Genomic DNA, 27,591 nt, shown 5'->3' on the forward strand with positions numbered 1-27,591 from the left:
CTTCAACCCTATGTGGGGGAGGTACCAAAAGAAATGGTTCGATCTCTGCCATCTTTATAATAGATCTTGTCCGGATGGAAATATTGATATGTACCAAGTCTGAATGGAATCGGCCGTTATTTTCCCGTTTTATGAGCTTCGAGGATATTGGAAATATTGACCCTTTGTGGGAGAGGTACCAGAAGGAGTGGGTCGATATATTTCATCTTCACACCAGACCTTGGGCTAATAAAAATATTGTGATGTATGTGATTTGAAGAGATCCAGATGCATACTTCGGATTTTATGATAGTTTTGGGTATTCAATACCATAACCCTCTGTGGGGGAGGTGCCAGAAGGAAAGGACCGATCTCTACCATCTTTATAACGAATCGTATGTTGATGGAAGTATTGAGATGTGCCAAGTGGGAATGGAATCGAATGTTAATTTCGTGTTTTATGAGCTTCATGAATATTCAAAATGTTGACCATTTCTAGGGGAGGTACCAGTGGAGTGGAGTGGACCGATATATTCCATCTTCACATTAGACCTTGGATTAATAAAAATATTGTGATGTGTGTTAATTGGAGACAATCGGACTCTTACATCACATTTTATAAGAGTTATAATTATTCCAAATTTTGACCATTTGTGGGGGAGGTACTTGATGGAGTGGATCGATATTGTCCATTTTCGCACCTGATTTTGATACAAATATTAGGATTTGCAAAGTTGGAGCAAAATCGAATTATCCTTTCTCTTTCTGTGCAGTAAATTATTTTCTTTGAAAATGTAGACATTTTGTGGGGAGGTACCATCACCCATCACTGAACTCGATCTAAGTATCGGATCGGAATCGAATACTCTCTTCGAGAGTTATCATGCGCACCAGCCAGACAGACAGACGAGCGGACATCGCTAGATCGATTTCAAATGTCCTGAAACGGATTTAGTCCAAAGAGACCTAGGATCTAAAACCGTATTTTCGATGAGGCACGTTTTGGCAGTATTAAATGATATATGCCCTCTGTAGCCATTTGGCGGGGGGTATAAAAATGTAAGGGAGTGAAACCCCAAATTGGATGAAACATACATATGGTAGCTGTTGCCATAGCTAAAACAATTCTCAACAAATTTAAAGTACTTGCGTCTGAGCTGTATTCAATCTAATGTGCCGAAATCCATTCCATTGAATTGAAATAAAACGGAAATATATATGGAAGCTATGTCAAAATCTGGACCGATATCCATCAAAAATGCTAGACATACTTCTGGACTGAACTTGGCAGTGTGTGCTTAATTTCAATTGATTCGGACAACGGTACGGTTAAAGTACATTCTCCATCCAATTTTACAGAATTTGCAGTTAAAAATGAAAATCTCTCCAACTTTGAATACCGATACCGTTGTTGTCTTGTGACACAGACGAAATTCTTGCATTAAATCAAATAAAACTTTTTATTGATTTGTTAGACAGTTTTTATGGTGCAAAATCACACATCGGAATGTCCATCAAAATTCCCAGACCAGAGAAATTTGTATTCATAATGTTGTTTAATAACATCACACACCAAGTACAGCACCACACCTTGCCAGAAAAAAAAGAACTTTTGTTGCCTCCCCCCTTTGGATATTTTTATTATCACACAGTCGCTCAGACTCCCAGACAGAGTCTGGGAATAAAGAAAAAATTGATTTACTTACCTCAATAATGGTTATGCAGACAATGAACCAAGGCGGCGGACAACAGGAATAGCGGTCGGCATAATATTTGCGATCGCGTTCCTCGGGCAGAACTTCCATGGCAATGACGTGAACCATTCTCTTGAAAAATGGCGGCTCCTCTAGCACCAGCTGAAAATCATTCTCCGAACAGACTTCACGGTCTCGATGATGAACGGCACACTTGAAGCTACGTGTCCGCTTGCCACTCATCTGCAAACAAAAGCCAACGAAAGAACCACAATAAATTCAAGGGTTAAACGAATATTTAATTTCATGAAATTACATTAAACTTGAAAACAAACGCAACTACCAGAGAAATATGCAGACAATTTTTCGTTTTTTTAATTATTCGAGAGAGCGTTTCGTTGCTAGTTCTCCAAGTTTTCCAGCGAAAAAGAGAAAAGAAAAGAAATGAAAAACAAAACAAAACTTCCCAGAACAAAATTCCCACATACATCATTGTGTCATAACGCTTTCCAACCAGGCTAAAACTGGCCAATTAGGAATGTTTAGGTTAAGCAAATCAACAAATGCAAAAGAAAAAAAAACAGGAACACGCAACAATTTTCAGCCATGGCTTTTGCTTTCTAACCCTTCGGAAAACATTTACACATAGGGTAAGTGTGCCTAAGTTCGGCATGTCCCAGTAGTCGGCACTTTTTATTTTTAAGCCCAAATAAATGAAACTATTATAACTAAATGTATTTTGTTTACTTCAAATATATTGCCAGCTATCTTTGTGTACAATTTCGCTAAGAAAAGATGATTTATTCAAATAAAAATTAAATTTTTGTCTGTGAAGGTCATCAACAATCCATATTCTTAAGAAAAGTACGATAAAGACGTCGAATCAGTTAAACTAAACAAAAATATTATATTTTAATGAATTAATTTATTATTATTATTAATTATTTTTACAAAAAATTTGGTTTGCCGACTGTTGGAACATGCCATACCGCCAATTGGCAAGTGGTGCCGACTACTGGCAAAAAAAGCATTGTTTTAATAAAACTACAAATTTATGAAATTTAATAAAATTTATTAAAACTTTATTTATTATTGCAAAAACTATACAAAATTTTGAATCTGAATAAATTAACTTTGTAATAATTGAAAAGTTCCACTCAGAATGGTGAGCGATTAAAAGCGCGAAAATCCTAAAAGTGCCGACTACTGGTACACTTACCCTATTTTCTGTTCTGGTTAGGAATTTATATGGTTGAGGATGCTTATATGTTTGCAACTGTTGACTTTTGTCCATACAATGCTGGATTATTCGCCACTCAAAATACAAGAAAAAAAAATAGCTCGAAAGCATGCAATTGTTATGACCATAAGTACATAAATACATAAATAATACTCCCCATAGATCCGTACATTTGGAACTGTGGGTCGAAAAGCTCAAAATCGTGGAATCAACTCCGATTTGGTGGGATTTTAATAAGGTATATTAAAACCAGTAAGGAAAGGTCAAAAGTCGGGCGGGGCCGACTAGTGCTCTCGTAACAAAAAAGTATATATTGGGAGTTAATGTGAAGTAGATCATACCAACTATAAACCTTATTTGAATGGGAATCATGGCTTTAGAGTAGTCAAATTTTGGAAACTATATCCAATTCTAAACCGATTTTCAACAAATACCAGATAACATTGCAGTATAGCGCATGATACGTTCGATAAGAATTATATTAAACCAGTAAAGAAAGTCTTAAAGTCGGGCGGGCCGACTTTATGATACCCTACACCACTTTGCTAATTTAGTAGAGTTCCGCATAACAATTAAAAGTTTTTATGGGAGAATTCAATCATACACCCTATGATTGTAATTTAAAGTTCAAAGAACTAAATATGCCGAAGCATTTGTATCCTTTAAATTCGGACTTGGTGCACAATTAATTTGAAATCGGATAAAGATATATATGGGAGCTATAGCCAAATCGGCACCGATCTCGATAAAATTTGACAAAGATATTTCTGAGCTGTATTTGATATATTTCCCTGAATATTGTTGTTACGGATTGCGTATATAGGCTGTGGGTAGCATATATAACAAATCGGATGAGCATTATATATGGGAGCTATAGCTATATCTGAACCGATCTTTGCCAAATTTGACATACTAGCTTCTAGACTCAATTCGGTCGTAAGTGCCAAATTCCATCCCATTTGGATAAATAAATCGGAGGAAGTTATATATGGGAGCTATATCCAAATCTGAACCGATCTCGATAAAATTCAGCAAATGTATTTTTGAGCTGCATTTTGTATATTTCCCCAAATATTGTTGTTACAGAGTGCATATTATGGCTGCGGAGGACAAAAATAACAAATAGGATGAAAAATATATATGGGAGCTATAGCTATATCTGAACCGATCTTTACCAAATTTGACATATTAGCTTTTAGACTCAATTCGGCCGTAAGTGCCAAATTACATCCCATTTGGACAAATATTAGACGTTTGGTGCACAATAAAAGGTAAATCGGACGAAGTTATATATGGGAGCTATATCCAAATCTGAACCGATCTCGATTAAATTTAGCACATGTATTTCTGAGCTGTATTTGATATATTTCCCTAAATATGGTTGTTGAACAGTGCATATTACGGCTGCGGAGGAAAAAAATAACAAATCGGATGAACAATATAGATGGGAGCTATAGCTATATCTGAACCGATTTCAATCAATTTTGGCATATATATTATCAGACCTAATTTGGTTGTATGAAAAAAAGGCAAATCGGACGGACGGACTGACATGCATAAATCAACTCAGAAAGTGATTCTATGGAGATCCTCAAAGTAACTATGGGTCTATCTCGCTTCCTTCTCCATGTTACAAACAAATGCACAAAGACATAATACCCTTACCACCTTGTGGTGTAGGGTATAAAAATATTTATTGGAGCTATGGATATATCAGACCGAGTTTCACCAAATGGAAAAAATCGGTTGAATATGAAAAAAATACATTCAATTTGGACTGATATTACATATATGGTCAACAATAACCGTATAATCGGATAAAGATATATGTATGAGCTATAACAAATCTAAACCGAACTTGACAAAATTTTAGGCACTTATTTTGAGATGTATAATTTATCTGGTACCAATGATCGTTGTTGTTGAATGCATATTACGCATGTGAGGAACTAAAAACCCCCAATCGGATGAAACATGTATATGGGAGCTACAGCTATATTGGAGCAGATTTTCACCAAATTTAAAGTTCTAGTTTCTAGGTTTAATTCGGTTGGAATTTCCAAAATTCAATTTATTTGGACTGATATTAGCCATTTGGTGCACAATAAATTCGATCTCGGATAAAGATATATGGAAGCTGTATTCAAATCTAAACCGATTTTCAAAAACTTTTAGGCGCTTATTTCTCAGCTGTATCTGATATCTGGAGTGAAGTGCAAATTACGCATGTGAGGGACTTAAACACCAAATCGGATGAAACATATATATAGGAGCTATAGCTATATCTGAACCGATTTTGATGTACTTGCTTCTGGACTGAATTCGGTCGGAAGTGCCAAAATTCAGGTAATTTGGCCTGATCTTGGTCATTTGGTGCATAATTAACCCGAAATCGGTTAAAGATATATAGGGAGATATATCCAAATTTGAACCGATTCTCACCAAGTTCAACAGGGTTCGTCCTTGGGCCAGACCAATGATTTCTGGAAGCTTAATTGTACTTAATTGTTATTAAACTAGCAAGTGCCCATCACTCGAAAGACCACCTTAAAGTTTTAGATTCGTTCCAACAGTCCGTGTTGGGCCTTTTTGTACCCTCACCATAGTATGGAGTTTGTTTTTAAGTTTGTAACACCTCGAAGCAAAAATTGTTGACCCCATAATGTAAATATTTTCTTGGTCAGTATAAAATGCTATGTCGATTTAGCAATGCCCGTCCGTCTGTCTGTCGGTTTCTGTCTGTGGGTTAAGTAATCTGAAAAATTTTACTCAGGTGTGTGTTAGGTATTTTGATGATTTTAGCAACGTTATCCACCAGGTTTTCGTATAGCCCCAATATAACATGGTATAGGTATTTCATGATTTAAGCGGAAATGTTTCAAGTTTCGTATTTAAATATCATAAAAATTGAATTTACAAGTCCACGTCTTCGTGCGAGATCCTATATAACGGTAACTCCCTCTATTCGGTACTTTTATGATTTTAGCTGTCTTTTTTAGATTTTTTTGAAAATTTGCAAATTCCTTCCATTTTGTGGAAGGTATTCAAAATTCGGACGGACCGAACTTACCGCTTTTTTACTTGTTAGTATTATACATTTCGTACGCTCTTTACCCTACCCACCAGCAGTGATCCCATACCAAAATTTCAAATTACCAGATTCTTCCGTTCACCCAAAACGGAATCGTCACAAATGTAGTTCTATTTATCCTTGTCATTTTGCCAATTTTTAAGAATTGTTTTTCATATCAAATTTTAAAATTGTACCACTATATGTTAACAAAATTCCAAATGGTACCAAAATTTAGTGCGATTCAGTATTTTTTGGTACTCGAATTGTTAAAATTTCGAAAAAAAAACCCTTTGATTTATTTACCCTACACAATATCACAGACTCACACTACAAATTTCAGATTTCCAGCTATATTCCTTCTCCAAATACTATTAAATACTTCTCGTACTTTTTTGTACGTATTTTCAAATCCCTTGCCATGTATAAACTAAACCGCACAAAAATGATCCTAATATCAAATTTTAGACTTCCCTTATATACCAAATTTAATAAAATTTAGTACTTTTTAGTACCAACAAATCTCAATCTTACACACTAACAGTGATCCTAATGCCAAATTTTAGATTTCAAGCAGTATCCGTTCACGCAATACCAAAAATTGTACCATTTAGTACCTTTCGTACGCTTGCTGAACGCATTTCCAAACCTAACTCTTTATTTTAATCCTACCCATCAGCAGAGACACCAATACCAATATATTAAATTTCTAGATCAATCCGCTGAACCAAAACCAATCTGTACCGAGTTTAGTACCGTTTAGTACAGTTCTTACTCTTAGTATAAATTTCCATACACTTACTTGTATCAACACTATTTCTCTCAACTTAAATTAATTTTTTTTACCAAATATCAAGATTGGTAGTCCGATTTTTCAGAAAGCTAGAATATGAAGAATTTAGCAGTCTGTCAGTTATTTCACAATTTTTTTATATGCATAGATACCTAGTACCAAATTTAGTACCACTTGGTACTTTTTGTTCACGTAAGTATCTATTGCCAAAAAATCCACTTAATATCTCAACCCTACACAGCAATATCGACCATAATTCAAATTTTAGTACCATTTAGTACCTTTTGTACATAACCGGAAAGTATTTGCAAAACCACTTCCACACCAAATCTGACTCCAACACCAAAGTTCAAAATTCTAACTCTATCTGTACAACCAATACTAAATTGTGTACCATTTGTTACCTTTTGTACTCTCCAGCTCTATAGGTTCATACAAATACAATTTATACCAAATTTAGTACTTTTTAGTACAATCCTATACTCCAGCAGAAATCTCAATCTAAACTTTCACAAAACACCGAACGCACGAAATTCATTTAGTACTTCTAGTTCGGATTTCCAAAAACCCAGCCCTATCTCACCTCTGACCACCAACATTGACCTATATGCAAAAACACCACTTTGCGATGCGTTTCGCCGTTGGTTAAGCAGCTCATTAGAAAAATATGATGTGGATGATGGCTTACAATGATGGCTTGGAAAGTAGCATTTATTTCGAAGTTATTGAGATAAAGCAGAGAAAACCATGTTTTCGTAGCGATGAGGATTTTTCCAAAACAACTATGTTGGAAGACGGGTTGATGGGTTTGATCGTTGAGTCGGCAACATGTAGTTGACTGCACACCAAGGACCGAGGTTCAAACCCAGACTTTTTCAGTTTTTGGTTTTTGCCTTATTAAAGCATGAAAAAGCCCACTGTTTACAAAAAATCGAAATAAATGTATTAACACCTTTTGGAAATTTTTTGAAACAAAACTTTGATTGGAACCAGTTATGGCCTTCAAAATAAAATTTGGTTTTTTGCAAATTGTCAAAAAGGATATTTTTATTCCTATGACACACCTGTCATCCTTTCATAAACCATACGTTAATACTAACGACCACGTTTACATGCTGCATTGTTTCTGGTTATGATGAAGAGTTTTAACCGGCCGCTTTTTTGCCGAAGAGGTTAACAATTAAATTGTATAATTTATGTTTGTTTGTGGCTATGTTTGTCTGGGTGTGTGTGCGTGTTTACAATTTAACTTTGCCACTTTTAATTGTTGCAATTTTCACAAGGGTTCTTCTTTCCCGCCAGCCACCTCCTTCAATTGTCCCAAATGATGAAGAGTCCCAAGAAAACAGAAGAACGAACCCTCGTCATGGAAATGAAGAGGAAAAGTTATTTTGTTTTGTTTTATTTTCCTGCTTCTTTGGTACTCTTCGGTTTACTCGGTTCACAGTGATGTCATGTCGAAGTGGCAGATTTTTTTCGTGCTGGCCTGCTTTTCTTTATGTTTATTATTTATGTGTTGTTATATGTAACTATTTGTATAACTTAAAACTGAGCAAAACAAAATTCATTTTGTAGTTAACTTTAACATGACAAGCTTGAAGTTAAAAACTATTTTTTTAATTCTACTTCTGGAATTTGCTCTTGGGAATTCCTATTTATGCCATTTAATTTAGTAATTGCATTAATTTTCGTTGGATGAGTTATTGAAAATCATTTCCATGGAAAAGTTTATTACCTGCAATAGATAGAAGTGAAACAAAAATACAAAATTACGGTTCCAAGTAATTTAAGTTTAGCTTTTATTTCCTCAAATCTTTTTGAAATTTGTTCTCCCATGAATTTCAATTCAATTTAAAAAAAAAAACACGAAAAAGGCAAAAGTTTGAAATGCTCTAAAATAATTACTTTTTGTCATCTTTTTTATCTACGATTTGAGTCGGATCCCACAAAATCGTATATTTAGGGTTTTTGCAAGAAATAAAAGGGAATAAAGCTTAAACCAGGTCGCCCAACATGTTACCAGAGAATATGAGCGAGCATTTTCATAGCTGAGCAATAAGTTCTCTCTTTTTTTCTCTATTTTTGTTTTCTTTTTATACCCTCAGCCATATGGCTAGAGAGGTTATATATCATTTGATACGGCCAAAACGTAGCTCATCGAAATAACGGTTTTAGACCCTAGGTCGCTTTGGAGCAAATCCGTTTCAGGACTTTTGGAGTCGATCTAGTGAAGTCCGTCCGTTCGTCCAACTGTCTGTCTGGCTTGCTGATGCCCACGATACCTCTCGAAGGGAGTATCTGATTTGATCAAAACTTGGTATATGGAAATATTATTGTCGAACTTAGATCGAATTTCACAGATGGGCAATATCGGTTTTCTCCTTCCAGTACCTGCCCAGCGAAAGGTAAAAATTTTCACAGAAAATAATCTTCATTATACCCTCCACCTTGAAAAGGAGGGTATATTAACTTTGTCATTCTGTTTGTAACATACCTAAATATTTGTCGTAGACCCCGTAATGTATATATATTCATGGTCAGCATTCACGATACATGCTGAATTCACGATACAGCCCACATTTGGCAGAACAATTTCTATTGTGTTTAGGATAGTTGGTATTGAAAATTGATAACGGTACCTCCCAATATTCGGTATTTTAATGATTTTCGCCACATTTTTCCCGGATTTGGCTAAAAATTGGTACTTGTAGGTCACAACGGTTTCTAGCTACGGTGGCGAAACATTTTATGTATAGGTCCACGTTTTTGTATAACACCCATATAACGGCATCTCCCGATATTCGGAATTTTGATGAATTTTGCCACATTTGTTTAAAAATTGGTATTTGTAGTTCGTAATGGGTTCTAGCTCCTGTGACGGAACATGTTATGTATAGGTCCACGTTTTCCTATATTTATTTTATAAAATATCGTAATAAATATTGTAAAAAATAATATTTTTATTAATCAAAGGTCTGATGTGAAGATGGAATATATCGGCCCACTCCTTCTGGTAACTCCCCCGCAAAAGGGTCAAAATTTTGAATGTCCATGAAGCTCATAAACGCGAAACTAACATCCGATTCCATTCAGACTTGGTACATCTCAATAAATCCATCAACACAAGATCTGTTATAAAGAACCCTTAGATGAATATGGAATTTATGTTTTGCATAAAATTGGATATAAATGTTCGATATTCTTGTCATTTTGCCCATACCAATATTTTTATTTAGATGAAGTATGAAAATGGAATACTTCGGTCCACTATATCTGATACCTCACGCATATTTTAACATTTTATAAAAATTATCACAAATCTCATATAAAGTGAAAGAAGTAACCAATATAGTCCAAGGTTGAGGTTGAGGAGGCAATCGGCCATACTCGAAATGCTTTAAAATTTGGATGTTCCCATATATGGGGGCTATACCAATATTAAATATTTTTAGAAAGGAGTTAAACTACGCACAAAATAAACCCGAAATATGGTTGAAAATTGATGTACAGGGTTGCCCATATTCGACGGACCCAGGTTTTTTTTAAATCGAAGAAAAAAATAAAAATTTGGCGCTTGGCAATGTTAATCATTTAATTTGTTCCAAGTAGATTTGTTTACATCAATTATTGAATATGATATCTCTCAAATGGCCGCCTCTGGCGTTGATGACGTATTGTGCCCTTTTTGCTGCATTTTCCATCGTTTTTGCCAACATTTCGGCCGGAATAGCGGCTATTTCTTCACGAATGTTGTCCTTGAGCTCTTCTACAGTCCTTGGCTTGTTAACGTAAACCTTTGACTTCATATATCCCCACAAGAAGAAGTCAGGCGGCGTCAAATCGGGCGAACGCGGAGGCCAGTCCAAATCACCACTTTTCGACATCAAACGGCCCGGAAACAAATTCTTCAGAAAATCGATTGACGCTTAATGGTGTTCTTAGAAGGCGCACTTCTCACATTTTTTAATGTTTTAAAAGCACGTTGAGTTTTCACAATTGACTTCTTCTGTTGAATGTAAATTTGAACTATTTCAGAGCGCTCGCGTGGCGTGTATTGGTTCATGGTAAAAATCTGCTTGGACTGACGCTTCAAACGCGGTATGTCATTAAGCGATGTGACATCTCTGTCAAAAGTTATGGCGTTGCCAGATGGGTCCGTCGAATATGGGCAACCCTGTAGATAGTCGTGAACCCACTGATAAACATTTTAAGAGTTCCTTTACCAAATTTCATTCATTTGTGTTAAAAATTTTATTCAATATCATCGTTTCAATGGATGGTCAGACATCGTTGATTCGACTTCACATTTCAAGAGACCTTCGACGAATATGGGGAAGACGTAGGTAGGCCAATATCGACAATTTTCTCACCAATCAATCTAGGCCTGAAAAATATATTCCGATATTTTAAGTTTGAACAAATTCGGATACTCCATACGCTATGCGTAAGATATTACATTTTGATGATTTGTCAATTTTTATACCCTCCACCTTGAAAAGGAGAGTATATTAACTCTGCCATTCAGCTTGTAACATCCATAAATATTCGTCGAAGATCCCATAATCCTAAACCGCATAACATTCTAAGTCAATTTAACCATGTCCTTCTGTCTGTCTGTCTATCTGTCGAATTTTTGCCGCATTCTTTTACGGATTAGCCTAAAAATTGATTTTTGTAGGTAATAATGAGTACCAGCTCCGACGGCGGGACGTTGTATGTATAGGTTCGCCCTTTGTATAGGTCCCCCATATAACGCTACCTCCCAATATTCGGTATTTTCATGATTTTTGTCGCATTTTTCCATGTGTTTGTCTAAAAATTGATGCTTGTAGTTCATAATGGTTTCTCGCCCCGGTGGCAGAACATTGAATATCTAGGTCCGCGTTTTCCTATAGCGCACATATAACGGTACTCACCGATATTCGGTATTTTGATAATCCTAGTCACATTTACCGAAATTGTTTCAAATTTGGTATTTTAGACACACAATAGATAACAATCCTTGTGGTATAAAATTGTCTATATAGATTCCCGTTTTGATATGGCCCCCATATAACGACCTCACCCACTTTATGGTTTTTTGAAAAGTTTAACACCATTATCCAAATGGTTTAAGTTCAGATATTTTTATATAAAATTGTTCTCTATACCGGCCAAACTTAATGTTTGCTGTTACCATTTATAGGGGTACCAGCGGGGGAAGATGGGACCGGTGTTACCCATTCTCAAACTAACAATGGTAACCTTCATAAAGACCGACCTGTACCGTTATTACACAGACACACATATCAAGAGCGACTTAGCTGCACGAGAATCGTGGGTCTAGGACCATATTTTGATCAGTGGGTTTGGCCTAATTAAGCATATATCAACCCCAAAACAAGTTAGAAAGCAGTAAGTTCGGCCGAGCAGAACTCCACTACCTTTTGGATCGAATTGGATAATTTTCAAAAAAAAAAAAAAAGGAATAAAGAAATAAATAAACAAACAAATAAATGAAACAAATAATCCCTTAAAATGTAGTTTTGTTAAAAAAAAAATATTTTGGGGTCTATACCAGCAAAGGCAATTTTCTGGCATAGGCTGTAGTACCCATTACAAAGTTCAAACACCAAATTAGAAACAATTCCGGTGAATAATGTCGCTACAATCACCAAAATACCGAAAATAGGGAGGTATCATCATATGGGGGCTATGCCAAAAACGTGGACCTACATGGCCCATTTTCAATACCAAAAGTCCAGCAGGCATAATATACATTTGAGTAAAATTTTATAAACCTACTTCATTTCGTTCGGAAGCTACAGTGATTTCCACAGACGGACGGACATCGCTAATCAACATAGAATTTTATGCTGATCAAGAATATATATACTTTGTGGGGTCTTAAATTTATATTTCGAGGTGTTACAAACGGAATGACAAACTAATATGCCCTCCATACTATGGTGGAGGGTATAAATAAATAAAATATTCCGACTTGAAAAACGCAAATTTAGTGTCAAAATATTGGAATTTTCCTCAAAAAATATATCTCTGTGATTTTTATTACACGCAGGAGATTCTAGGCATATACTAGTTCCATTTCTAATTCATAGAAATTCACCCGTTCTCCAACAAGCCGTCTTGAAAACAACTCCATACATAAACAGACACTCTTACCACGATCAAAATAACCGATTATCTAAAATTACCATCATTCGTTTAGAAATTGATGACTGAATTGCCGACATCTCAAACGACGCCTTTTAAAATCAGTTTTCTAATCTTGAAATCTGAGCAGCTCAACTAAGTCATCGTCACGCACTGACTGACTGGCTGGCTGGCAGGCAGTGCACATTTCCCATACTTAAAAATCAATTAATTGCGTCACAAAATTCTTAATAATTTGTGACTGCAATCGTAGGCAATTCATGACTGTAAATTATAAAATATCAGATCGCCGGATCACCGACAGAATTCTAACAACCTACGCAGATTTTAGCAAATATGAATGTAACTACAAATAGAGACAGATAGAGCTTTGAAATGACAAATGAACAGCAAAGGAAAAAAAAACAAAATAAAAACCAAGACATGTAAGTTGGCGACAGGAAAATGAGAATTATTCTTAATTAAGGCATTTATGAATGAATTCAGATTTTGTGCGACACTAAGCCAACGGTCAACCCACAGACGAACAACATCTCCCCCACTCCCTCTTATTATTATTATGGTGTAGGGAGGGGAAGGGCAGTTAATTACACAAAAGTACCCACATTGTGCTGATGCTGCTGCCATGGGTGGACCAAAATACTCATCTAATGTAACATCCAGACACTTTAAGGCAAATTTTATTTACTTCCTGTTGACTGGTCACTTTTCCATTCTGCAACGAATAATTAACTATGATTGTCAACTTTTATTTTTCGCATGTCTACTTTAGTTGCTGTCTCTGATGTCATGGTAGAAAATTTACGTTTCGTCTTATTTCGTTGCTGTATACTAATTACACAAAATTAGATTTTATTAATAAATTATTACATACAGAGTTCGTGTGCTATCAATTTTGGCATATTAAGAAAATGAGGAATATTTTCTGGAAAGTGAAGAAATATAAAAATAGGTGTGTACGATTACCCACTAATTTTCACAAATTGTTACAATTATTATCGATATCCCAAAAGAATAGTAAAGGGGAGCGAATAAGAGTTTGCCAATCCTAACTGGTATCATTTTTTCAGTAGACAGTATTCAATAGCATCGAGGTAGCCATATAGTCGGTCCACTGCTGATTAAGCCAACTATTACAGCGAAGCTGGATGAAATATATATTATATATAAATATATATTATCTTCTGAAAAAAAATCTATACATGGACAACGTGAAAAATACAAACTTTGGCACATATGCGTATATTGTCAATGTCCGTCCACGTGTTCGTGATACAAAGGTGCCTCCCTAAAAGCTAGCTACATTTTCTAACGGATTAATTTAAATTCGATATTTAGAATTCATACATCTTGTGTCAAGACCTCATCCATATACAGGGTGAGATGAAAAAGACTGCAACTAACTTCCGACTGCTGTCATTTCTAAGCCACTCGTCCGACAGCTGTTAAAATTATTCCATTAACAGCTCATTACATTGTTTGAAAGCGTACAAATGTATTTTGGTGAGAATTTCCCGAAAAAAAGTTATTCATGATGGAATTCAAGCGTGATAGTGTGATTTTTTTATATTTGGCTGAAAAACCACAAGTGTCTATCGTTAGAGCACTCCAACATTTAATTGTGAATAAATCTTTTGTGTCTCGTACCATCGCTCGTTACCGTGATTCTGGTAGCGTAGCCCGACGTCAAGGAAGTGGACGGAATAAAACAGCAACATCAGCAAAAATGGTTCGAAAAATAAAGAAGCAGTGGCCGAAAAATGGCTTGTGAGCAGAACATATCGCAATATTCCATTCGGAAAATATTGAAAATTGAGCTCGGGGTAAAACCATTGAAATTCAAAAAAGTGCAAGAACTTACACCGCAACAGTAAGAAACTAGACTCAAAAGAGCTAAAGAGTTGCTTCGCTTGGCCGGCCGAAAGTGGTGAACTGCCGAATTTGGTTTTCGCCGATGAGAAAACATTCGTTGTCCAGCAGTTTGTAAATAAACAAAATGATCGTGTTTACTTGGGTGTGGGCCGCCATAATAGCCGATGGTTGCTCTCCGTATTAATCGGCCGTGGCATCAGAATAAATACCCGATTATTATCGCGAAAACATTCTGGAGGGTGTATTAAACCCTTTGGGCACGCAAACATTTTGGCCGCAGACCTTGGATTTTCCAACAGGACTCAACACCATCGCACTCAGCACGCGCCAATCCGTTGGACTATTGTGTCTAAAGTATTTTGGAAAGCAAAGTTGGCACTAAAAAATACCAAAGTGTCGACCACGCCAAGCAAGCTCTTCGCCGGGAATGGGCAAAAATACAGCAGAGCAACATTCGGGCAGCGTGTGACGGTTTCATTGACCGTTTGAAGGCCATAATTCGTGCCAAAGGTGACCAATTCAAACAAATCGAAACTTATTCTAAAATTTGATGCTATTTCCGACATTTTTTGCTTTTATTTAAATTTATTATTATTTATTTATTTAAAAAAGTAAAAATTATGGCGTTTGACTTTATTGCAGTTTTTTTATCTCACCATGGACATCTTCCCGTCGGTACTTCCGACTTTATGTCCATGTATTTTTGTGAACAAAAATGCATGTTCATATTTGGATATAGCTCCTATATATATCCCTATCCAATTTCAGGTTTTTTTACACCAAATTGTTAAGCCCACATACGACCGAATTCAGCCTAAAAGCAAATACTTTAAATCTAACATATATGTGTTTCATTCGATTTGGAGTTAAGTCGCTCATATTTACAATATGCCCTCTACAAAAATTATATTTGGAAATACCCCCGCCAAATTTATGGAGATCGGTGCAGATTTGGTTATAGCTTCCTTCTCATTATATTTCACCGTTATTGTGCACCTGATATGTAATATCAGTCCAAGTTGTCCCAGCCCAATTTTTCCATTTGAAACTCGGTTCGTATATATTATTTCTCTTCGTCAAATTTGGTGGAAATCAGTTCACAGTTGAATATACCTCCCATATATTAGTTCCCTTTTATTTCAAATTATGACAGCTGTAAGGCCATAATACACATTCAAAAAAGGTTCATAATTGGTATACCACAAAAATTTCCAATACTTCACATATAGCCATTGTTAGAACAAGTGTGGAAATGAAATAGATCGGTCCACTGTTTCTATGAGATCAATAGTCTTGTAATACGATACATAGCGTTTCGTTTAAGTTTATAAATTGTTGGGCGCGCGCCCAAAAGTCTGCTACAAAAGTGTCCACTTCTTTTTTATACCCTCCACCATAGTATGCAGGATATATTAAGTTTGTCATTCCGTTTGTAACACCTCGAAATATACATTTTAGACCCCACAAAGCATAAATATTCTTGATCAGCATAAAATTCTAAGTCGATTTAGAGATGTCCGTCCCTCTCTAGCTTCCGAACGAAATAAAGTAGATTGATAAAATTTTACTCAAATGTATATTATGTCTACAGGACTTTTGGTATTGAAAATGAGCCATGTAGGTCCACGTTTTTGCTTTTTTATGATTTTAGCGACATTATTCACCGGAATCGTTTCAAATTTGGTATTTGATATTCATAATGGATACTACAGCCTATGACAGAAAATTGTCTGTGCAGGTTTCCGTCTTCGTATAGCCCCCATATAACAGTACCCCCCGATATTCGGTATTTTGATGATTTTAGCGACATTATTCACTGCACTGTTTCAAATTTGGTATTTGAAGTTCGTAATGAATACTACAGCCTAAGACAGAAAATTGTCTGTGCAGAGCCACGTCTTCGTGTATCCTCTATGTAACGGTACCTCCCTATATTTTTCAAAGTTCCGGCCCTGATGAACTTACAGCTTTTTACTTGTTATACCCTCCACCCTAGTATTGAGGGTAAATTAATTTTGTCATTCCGTTTGCAACTCGAAATATACATTTTAGTCCCCACAAAGTATATATATTCTTGATAGGTATAAAATTCTATGTCGATTTGCGATGTCCTTCCGTCTGTCCAACTGCAGAAATCACCCTAGCTTTCGAGTGTTTGATCTGGTCTGGTATTGAAAATGGACTATATAGGTTCACGTTTAGGTATAGCCCCCATATACCTGTACCTCCCCATATTTGGCATTTTGATGATTTTCGCGACATTATACACCGGAATTGTTTCAAATTTCGTACTTGGAATTCGCAATGTGTACTACAGCTTATGCACACTACAACGTATGTAGGACTAAGTCTTCGTATAGCCTCCATATAACGGTACCTCCCAATATTCGGTATTTTGATGATTTTAGCGACACTATTCTGCGGAGTTGTTTCAAATTTCGTATTTGGAGTTCGTAGTGGGAACTACAATCTATGACAGAAAACTGTGTATACAGGTCCAGGTCTTCGTATAGGCCCCATATATCAGTACAGATACAATACTCACCGAAATTGTTTGAAATTTCGTATTTGAAGTTTCTAATAGGTACTACAGCCTATGGCAGAAAATCGTCTATGCAGGTCCAGGTCTTCGTATAGCCCCGATATGGCGACTATATTTGGCATTTTTAAGATTTTAACAGAAATTTTAACTTAAACATACAATTTTATTAAGATGGCGTGTGACTGAAAAATTTACCTGAAATCTAGTTAATTTGTTAAAAAATTTGTTTATGTGAAATATAATAAATAAAACATAAAATAAAACAGATGGATTAATCATTTTTGCTAGGCGGGGCAGGATTTTCTATTAAATAAATGTGCGAAATCCCCCAAATAAATTGAATACTACAGTATATTTATTTTCTTTAGTCCCTGGCAACTCTGAAAGGAGAACACCACGAAGAGAATCAATGAATGCATGCATTTTGCTTACTCTCACCACATCAATGACATTTCTCAGCAAACAAACCGAACTTACGCGAATAGTAAAATAACAGCAACAACTACTACAACGCGAACAATAACAAACACTCATCTAACGGCCGTTATAGTTAACTCATTCAAGAATCTGGTGGGCAAGGCAACCGGCCAAACACAACAACAACGACAATATAAACAAAGAGAACACTATTGCTGTTGTTGTTGTGTTGGAGTTAAAAGAAAACTTTACTTACACAATGCGGCAACAAAATAGTTTCGCAAAGAATGAATAGTTAATGTTTATTTGTTTAAACTTTGCTTTCGCACATTAATGCAACAGCGTCATTTGAAATAAATTAAAGTGATTTCAACGCGATTTTGTCACTGTCAACGGAACTGCCTCGAAAGTGGAACTTGCTTGCTTTTCGAAAGAGTAAAGAACGGCAAACACAACCGGCCCGTGAGAAATAAGGCGAACAACTACTGATTTGAATTGCGTGTCGGTGATGGAAGGCACGCCACACAAATGTACCAAACCACCAATGTTTGTCAGATATGAGAGTACTGTGTACTTTTTAAGGGTTTAACCCTCCATTCGATCCCGATACATACAATTTGTCGCGAAATGGGCAAAATAAAACATTTAATTGATATGTGGGGAGCCCAAATAAAATGGCTTTGAATCAAAAGTTTGTAATACAAATATATTTAGAAATAATGGTTTTAGGCTTATTTTTACAAAAATATTACAAGGTCGTAATTTTAAACAGATCGTCATGAAATGTTTATCGAAGTTGCGGGTCCGATTTAAGTAACCTATTTATGACTGAAATTGGCTAAACTTTTTAGGTCCAATTTGTAGATAACTTTTCATAAGTTTGCCATTATTTATGCATCTATGAGTAGAAAAGGACTTTTTTAAGATCAGAGAAGGGCAATATCGGCCCACTCCTTCTGGTACCACCCCACAAATAGTTAAAATTTCATAGAAAATAATTGGCAATATTCAAAAAAAAAATTAAACACGTTAAAAATTCTATTAAAATCTTAAAAATACCAAATTTAGCCGTTATATTAGGGCCTATACGACGACGTATATACGACGACAAATGAGAAACTTTAACATAATGTAACTAAAATCAACAAAATACCGATATGCTAAAATCATCAAAACTAAAGAATATCGGATTCCGTTGTATGAAGGCTATGCGAAGACGTGGACTTGCACAGACATTTTTCTGCTTTAGGCTGTAGTATCTATTACGAACTTCAAATACCAAATTTGAAACATTTCCGGTGAATAGTGTTGCTGATTCATTCTAAAATTCACACAATCCACTATTTTTATTAAGGCAAGATCTGGTGTGAATATGGGATATATCGGTCCACTGCTACTGGTGACTCCGCCACAACGAGTCAAAGTTTTGAATAGTCACGATGTTCGTAAAACGCGACATGAACATCCGATTTCTTTCAAACTTAGCACTTCTAAATATTTCTATCATCACAAAATCTGTTGTGAACATATAGACATATTCTTTCTGGTACCTGCCCCACAAAGGGTCAAGTTTTTAAATAATTATATCGCTAATAAAATTCGAAATAAGCATCTGATTCATTCTAAAGTTCACACATTGCAATATTTTTACTCACAAAAGATCTGTGGCGAAGATGGAATATATCGGCCCACTCCTTCTGGTTCCTTCCCCACAAAGCGGTCAAACTTTTGAATAACAAAACGTTTATAAAATTGAAACAAACATCTGATTTTCTTCTAATTTTTTTCATTATTAGTATTTTTATTAAAACGAAATCTGGTATTAAGATGGATTCTGGGACCTCCCCCGCTAATGGTTAAAATTTTGATTAACAAAACGCATATAAAAGTCAAAGTGAGATACTGATTCTCTTCAAATTTTACACATCTCAATATTTCTGCTTACACAACATCTGGTGTGTAGATGGGATATATCGGACTACTTTCTTCGGTGCCTCCCTCACAACGGGTCAAAATTTTCAATAATTGTATCTCTCAAAAAATGAGAAATAAGCTTCCTATTCTCTTCAAATTTCTCGCATACCACTATATTAATTAACACGATACGCAGTATAATGAACGGATATAACGGACCACTCTTTCGGGTAACTCCTCCACAAAGGATAGAAATTGAATAACCATGAATCTCATAATAAACGAAATGATCACCCGATCACTTTCAGACTCAACACATCCCAATATTTTTACTATGCCTAGATGAAATATATCGGTCCACTCCTTTCAATATCCAAATCGATTTTCACTAAATTTGAGGAGACATTTGAATCTTTTATACCAAATAAAATTGCTATAGACTGCATGAAAACAAAATTACCAAAATTATGGAATTTTGGGCAGATATTCGACATTTGGTGTGCAATTAACCCGAAATAGATTGAAGATACATATGGGCGTTATATCCAAATTTGAACCGATCTTTATAAAATTTGGCAGAGATATCTCTGAGCTCTATAAGACATCTGATACCAAATATTATTGTTGTCGAATGGATATTACGAATGTGAGGAAGACCATATCGGATGAAACATATATATGGGTTCGGTTGGATAGATATATGAATTCGGTTGGGTGTGCCAAACTTCAGGTCATTTGGACTTATATTGGTATATATTGCACAATAAAGCCGAAATCGATTGTAGATATACAAGGTGAGATAAAAAACAACAACAAAGTCAAAAGCCATAATTTTTACATTTTTTTAAATTTTATTGAATGAAAGGAAAAAATGTCGGAAATAGCATCAAATTTTAGAACAAGTTTAGATTTCTTAGAATTGGTCACCTTTGGCACGAATTATGTCCTTCAAACGACCATTGAAACCGTCACACGCTGCCCGAATGTTGCTCTGCGTTATTTTAGCCCATTCCCGCTTGCTTGAGGTGATCGACACATTGGTATTTTTTAGTGCCAACCTTGCTTTCCAAAATACTCCATACACAATAGTCCAACGGATTGATATCCGGAGAGTTGTGCTGGAAATGAAGCGAGGAACCTCATTTTGTAACCATTCTTGGGTGGCGCGTTCTGAGTGCGATGGTACTGAGTCCTGTTTGCCCATAATATTTTCGCGATAATATTCGGCATTTATTCTGATGCCACGGTCGATTAATACAAGCGGAGAGCGACCATCGGCTTTTACGGCGGCGCACACCATCACCATGGCCAGCGCTTCAGCTCTGGTGACCAACCGAAGGTGCAAATTTTCAGCTGACCTCTTTGGCAAGTAAATACGATCATTTTGTTTGTTTGCAAACTGCTGGACAACGAATGTTTTCTCATCGGAGAAAACCAAATTCGGAAGTTCACCAATTTTGTCCAAGAGAAGCAACTCCTTAGCTCTTTTGAGTCTATTTTCTTTCTGTTGCGGTGTAAATTCCTGCACTTTTTGGAATTTCAATGGCTTTACTCGGAGCTTATTTTTCAATATTTGCTGAATGGAATATTGCGATATGTTCAGCTAACGAGTCATTTTTCGGGCACTGCGACGCGGGTTTGAATCATGTCGCTTCTTTACTTTTCGAACCATTTCTGCTGATGTTGCTGTTTTCTTCCGTCCACTTGTTTGACGTCGGGCTACGCTACCAGTATCACGGTAACGAGCGATGGTACGAGACACTAAAGATTTATTCACATTTAAATGCTGGAGTGCTCTAACGATAGTCACTTGTGGTTTCCCAACCAAATATAAAGAAATCACACTATCACGCTTGAATTCCATCACGAATAACTTTTTTCTGGAAAATTCTCACCAAAATGCTTTTGTACGCTTGTAAACAATATATAATGAGCTGTCACTGAAATAATTTTAAAAGCTGTCGGACGAATGGGTTAGAAATGACAGCAGTCTTAAGTTGGTTGCAGTTTTTTCGTCTCATCCTGTATATGGAAGCTACATCTAGATCTGATCCGCCTATAACAAATTTCAATGTGGTTCGTCCTTGGGCCAAACAAATATTGTATTAAAAATTCAATATCAATCGAATAATAATTGCGACCTGCATTATATTTATATTTCTTTTCTTATATTTCTCTTCGTATTTTCTATTAAAATATAGAAGAACGTATTTTTTTTTTTAAGATTAGGGGCTTTCGTCCCCTAACGAATATCGAATAAGGTTTAAATTATAATCCCTATTGGCTAGGACATCCCTAGTTATTTATGGGTTTAAAAATGGAATTCATTGCAAAAAATGAGAAATAGGAAATAATAATTATATTTTTGTTGCTATTGTGACATTTACTTCCTCACAATTCTCAAGAATTAAATTGTTAATGATCCAAAATGGAAATAAACTGATCTGTATTGTCAACAATTTTAGAGAAAATAAACAGCCGAGAAGACCCTCGGTAAGAAGAAAACGTGTTTTTACATTCTTCGTTCAGTTGATTTTTGGTTAAATTCATGAATGAAAATTGGTTTCGGCAATTTTCAAAAAAAAAAAAAAAAATCGAAACAAAGAGAGCCAAAATAATGTTTCAGCAGACAATTAGCAAAGGGATCAAACACCGAAGCCGCTTTTCCAATTAACTACCACAATTAGCAGTGGAAGGACAGACAGGCAAGCGGCCAGCCTTGCAAGGTCTGTGCCAATGTCAGAACCAATTTTACCGCACACATTCACTCATTTAGTCCCCCACATTCTCTCAGTCAGTCATTCATTTATTCACTTCTGGATTTAATCACTCAGTTGGGCTCTGATAAAGACTTGGCCGAGTTGCGTTGGTGAGTCGATTTTCACCTATCCTTTGCAAAAAGAATTCCTTTGTCCATGGTTGTTTGGCGGTGGTGGTGATGGCTGTGCTGTTGCTGGATATTGAAATCGGAACAAATCAAATGTTTGTGATTTTATTTTTTTGTTTACTTTCTTTTCAGTTTGGCCCTTCTATTTGTTGGTTTGTTTATCATTTGTTTGTGTCACGCACAATTTGCCCCCAAAGCTGGAAATGTCATTCACTTCGGCCGACAAAGTCACCTTTTTTTTGGTCATTTATTGTCCACGAAATGCTAATGTTTTGCTTGGCGACCAGCCAACAAATTCCACAAAAGGTGTTCTCGTCCATTATTATGTTGGCTCTTTGGCATTCCTTCCAAGCCGACAGTATGGACAAATTGTGCGAATAGTGAGTGTGGTATCAATCGCTCAGTGGGATGTGTCCTGCCTGTGTCACGCTAACACAACATGACGTCATTTGGGTGTTAACTAACCATTAACTCGATGTCTTTTATTAAATGGAAATGGTTGGGAAAATGATCTAATGAATTTGTTTAATTTGGAGAAAGAGAGAGGGAGAGAGAGAAGATTCATTGTTTTTGCATAAAAACGATTTGAAAAAATAAATTTTTACGCCGTTAACCATGAATTGGCGAGTTTGCAAATATTAAGTGTCAAACCACTTGTAACTTTACTAAACAATGAATGCAGACCTCCTACAGTGTACACACCCAGAAAAATCTTGGATTCTGTAGGAACCGAATAACATAGTAAATGGTAATGAAAACAAACAACCTTCTGCATTACCAGTACGTTAATAATAATCTGGTTTTCCTAAAAAATTACACATCAAAAGAACTATCTTCCTCATAATCAAGCTATGAGGAAAACTGGCAAATTGTTCAAAAAAAAAATATATATACAAATGACAGGAATATCCGACTGAATTTTTGCAGTAAAAAAGCTACCATTTCGGCCGGGCCAAACTTTGAATACCCTCCATCATTTGGTACAAATTTGGCAATTTTAAAAAAATGAAATCCGTAAAAAATTCTGTTAAAATCTTAAAAATACCGAATGTAGCCGTATATTAGGGTCTATACGAGGACGTGGACCTGCATAGGCAACTTTTGTCGCAAGCTATTACAATATTCAAATGCGAAACTTGAAAAAATCTGTTTTTAATGTAGCTAAAATCATCAAAATACCGAATATAGGGTGGTACCATGGGGGTTATAAAACGTGGACCTGCACACACAATTTTCTGGCATACGAACTTCAAATACAAAATGTGAAATATTTCCGGTAAATAATGTCACTAAAATCATCAAAATCATCATTCATTACGAACTTCAAATACTAAATTTGAAATAGTTCCGGTAAATAATGTCTCTAAAATCATCAAAATACCCAATATCGGGAGGTACCGTTATATGGGGGCTATACGAAGACGTGGACCTACATGGCTCATTTTCTGTCTTGGGATGTAGTGTCCATTACGAACTTCAAATACCAAATTTGACCGGTAAATAATGTCGCTAACATCATCAAAATACCGCATATCGGGGGTACCGTTATATGGGGGCTATACGAAGACGTGGACCTACATGGCCCATTTTCAATACCAAAAGTCCTGCAGATATAATACACATTGGGTAAAATTTTATCAACCTACTTCATTTCGTTCGGAAGCTAGGGTTATTTCCACAGACGAAAAGACGGACATTGCTAAATCGACATAGAATTTTATGCTGATCAAGAATATATATACTTTGTGGGGTCTAAAATGTATATTTCGAGGTGTTACAAACGAAATGACAAACTTAATATACCCTCCATACTATGGTGGAGGGTATAAAAACATTAAGTTCAGCCGGGCCGATCTTTTAATACCATCCAACTTTGGGCAAAGAAAACATTTTTATATAACAGTATCTGAATTCAAACGTGTTCCACTTTAAACTAAAAATACAAGTAAAACCGTTTGGATAATATTGTAAAATTTTTCAAAAAAAACATAAAGTGAGTGAAGCCTTTGTATGGGGGCCATACCAAACTTAGAAGATTGTCATCTACCAAATCCTCTTAAATAACAAATTTGAAACAATTTCGTGGGTAAGTGCGACTAGGATTATCCAAGTATCGGTGGGTATCGCAATATGTGTGCTATAGGAAATCGTGGAAACAAATATTCAAAGTTCCGCCACCGGAGCTAGAACCCATTCCGAAATACAAATATCAAATTTTCGACAAATCCGTGGAAAAATATAGCAAACATCATCAAAACACCGAGGAACCGTTATATGTGGGCTATACAAAAACGTGGACCTATAAATACAATGTTTCGTCACCGGAGCTAGAACCCATTATGACCCACAAATACCAAATTTTAGACAAATCCGTGGAAAAATATGGCGAAAATCATCAAAATACCGAATATCGGGGGGTACCGTTATATGACGGCTATTCCAAAAACGTGGACCGATATATACCTTTTTCAATTCCAACCATTCTAGACAAAATACAAATTATTCTGCCAAATTTTGAAGCTCTACGTCAAATAATGTAGGCCGTACCGTGATTTCTGACGGACAACGATAAATCGACCTAGAATTTTAGGCTGATCATGAATATATATGTATTTATGGGGTCTACGACGAATATTTAGGGGTGATGAAGACCTACATAAGTGATTTTTTGTCATATGTCATTGAGATCTTCCAATACGAAACTTGACGTGAATAACGTCAGGAGGTACCGATATAAGGGGGTTTTACGAAAACGTGGACCGACATGACCCATTTACGAACTTAACCTGCCTCCTGGCAAAATACACATGTGTGCAAAAGTTTAGCCTTCTAACTCAATTCGTTTGAACGATTGCGTGATTACAACAGATAGACAGACGGACATCGCTAAATCGACTTCGAATTTTACGTCGATCAAGAATATATATACCTTGATGGGTTTGACATGAGCATTTCAAGGAGTTACAAATGGAATGACAATGTTAATGTAACCTCCATATTATGATGAAGGGTATAAAAACAAAAAATGTGATGGGACAGAGTTCTTTTGGTCGAATTCCATGTTAGGTTAACATTATTAAATTAAAAACATGTACATCACTTATTTTCACATTTGTGGATTAAAATGTCCATGGTTTCCCCTTATATTTGCAGTTTCAGTATTTCCCATTCATTTGTCATAGAACTAATTAGGAATCTAACAGGTCTAAATAATACCTCCGTTGAAAGTGGTACAGTAACTATCTTCCCTTCTTAGTTGGGAATAAAAAAACGCCATTTATCATATCTTCGTTTTGTGGAGTTATAAAATGATAGGATAGCCCCTAATTAGACCACATATGTATCAACCGCCTTCGAACTACCGGTCAATAGTTGGTAATTGCGAGAATTGCAACAGTCAACGACTTTTTTGCTTGGTATAATTATCAATTACTGTTCCATCATAAATTACAACTCGATTACCACTACTTGGGTAGCCCGAGGATGTGTGGCATATAAATAAGACTTTTTTTATCACCTAGAGAGTTTTTTTTTTATAAAAATGGCCAGAAAAGGAAGCAAGTACCTATTTGAAATCTTTGCTACTAAAGACGATTTGTTGAAGTATAATTAGAGGAGGCTAGACAAAAGCGTAACAAATTTTCAAATTAAGTTGTTGGTCTTGTTGCTTTTTGCCTGTGCACAACCTACAAAGACAGTAGCTAATTGACCTGTATAATTTAGTTGACCTGACTCAGTGTAGCCATTATTTGTTGTTGTTAATCCATTTTGTGTACGGATTAATAAATGTAGAAGTTGTTTCATATCCTTTTGTGGGTTGGGCAAATAAATACTGGCGTACGTCGTTGTTTGTTGGAATTGGAAATAAACTTTATTCGTTGATGGAAACAATGATATATTTACTTCCGATAGATGTTCTACTGAATTATTTGGGAATTTGCCGCCGATCTTGACACACCATATCATGACGGTACCAGAAAATCTGTTAAATAATCAGGAGGAGTATTAGACCTCTATAACATAATATTGGGGCTTATGAGACAGTATTCAGCATTGAACTGTGTTTAATTGATCTTCCGGGTGTAAACGAAGAAAAGAATAATGAAATTCAAAGATTTGTTGATGTCGACGCAAAACTTTAAACAACTCTTTTGTATTCTCGACAGTGGCACAGTTTGTGGCGTGTTTAAACACAAAACATAAGGTTGCGAGTTCAATACCAATAGCGGACAAAACAATAAATGTTGAAAATTGGATTGGATTGGATAGACATTTACTTACAGAATAATAGCTACATATTTCAAGTAACATATCTATCCAAAAATAAACAAGCAAAAAAAACAGGCCCGGCCGAACTTTGAATACCCTCCACCATTTGGAACGATTTAGGCAATTTTCAAAAAAATAAAATCCGTTAAAAATTCTGTTAAAATCTAAAAAAATACCAAATGTAGCCGATATATTAGGGTCTACACGACGACCTGGACCTGCATAGGCATTTTTTACCATACCATTACAATATTCAAATGCAAAACTTGAAAAAACACATACCAAGATGTGGACCTGCACAGACAAATTCTGTCTTATTCTGTTGTATCCATTACGAACTTCAAATATCAAATTTGAAACAATTCCGGTCAAAATATCGCTAAAATCATCAATATACCGAATATCGGGAGGTACCGTTATATGGGGGCTGTCTTGGGCTGTAGTATACATTACGAACTTTAACAAGCAAAAAAGCTGTAAGTTCGGCCGGGCCAAACTTTTAATACCCTCCACCATTTGGTACAAATTTGGCAATTTCCAAAAAAAAAAAAATCCGTTAAAAATTCTGTTGAATTCTGTTAAATTCTGCATAGGCAACTTTTGTCATAAGTTATTACAATATTTAAATGCGAAACTTGAAGAAAAATCTGTTTATAATGTAGCTAAAATCATCAAAATACCGAATATAGGGGGTACTGTTATATGGGGGCTATACGAAGACGTGGAAAATTTTCTGGCATGGGATGAAGTATCCATTACGA

The 27,591-nt window shown here is 35.8% G+C and overlaps 1 protein-coding gene across 2 annotated transcripts in view; it reads right to left on the reverse strand.

Annotated features, from left to right (window-relative positions):
- LOC101890774 (protein rhomboid) overlaps nt 1–27,591 on the reverse strand; it is a 134,030-nt gene that overhangs the window by 19,645 nt on the left and 86,794 nt on the right. The window contains exons 1-2 of one of the 2 annotated variants that reach the window (XM_005185172.4): nt 18,017–18,253; nt 1,686–1,916 (exon numbers count right to left, since the gene is read on the reverse strand). In XM_005185172.4, coding sequence (XP_005185229.1) covers nt 1,686–1,916 — 231 coding nt within the window. In that variant the 5' untranslated portion in view covers nt 18,017–18,253. Of the gene's footprint in view, nt 1–1,685; nt 1,917–18,016; nt 18,254–27,591 lie in introns of those variants that run through there. The other variant, XM_059131699.1, reaches the window with a different exon arrangement.

Source organism: Musca domestica, unplaced genomic scaffold, assembly GCF_030504385.1.
Source record: "Musca domestica strain aabys unplaced genomic scaffold, Musca_domestica.polishedcontigs.V.1.1 9, whole genome shotgun sequence".
In the NCBI taxonomy this organism is placed as follows: domain Eukaryota; kingdom Metazoa; phylum Arthropoda; class Insecta; order Diptera; family Muscidae; genus Musca; species Musca domestica.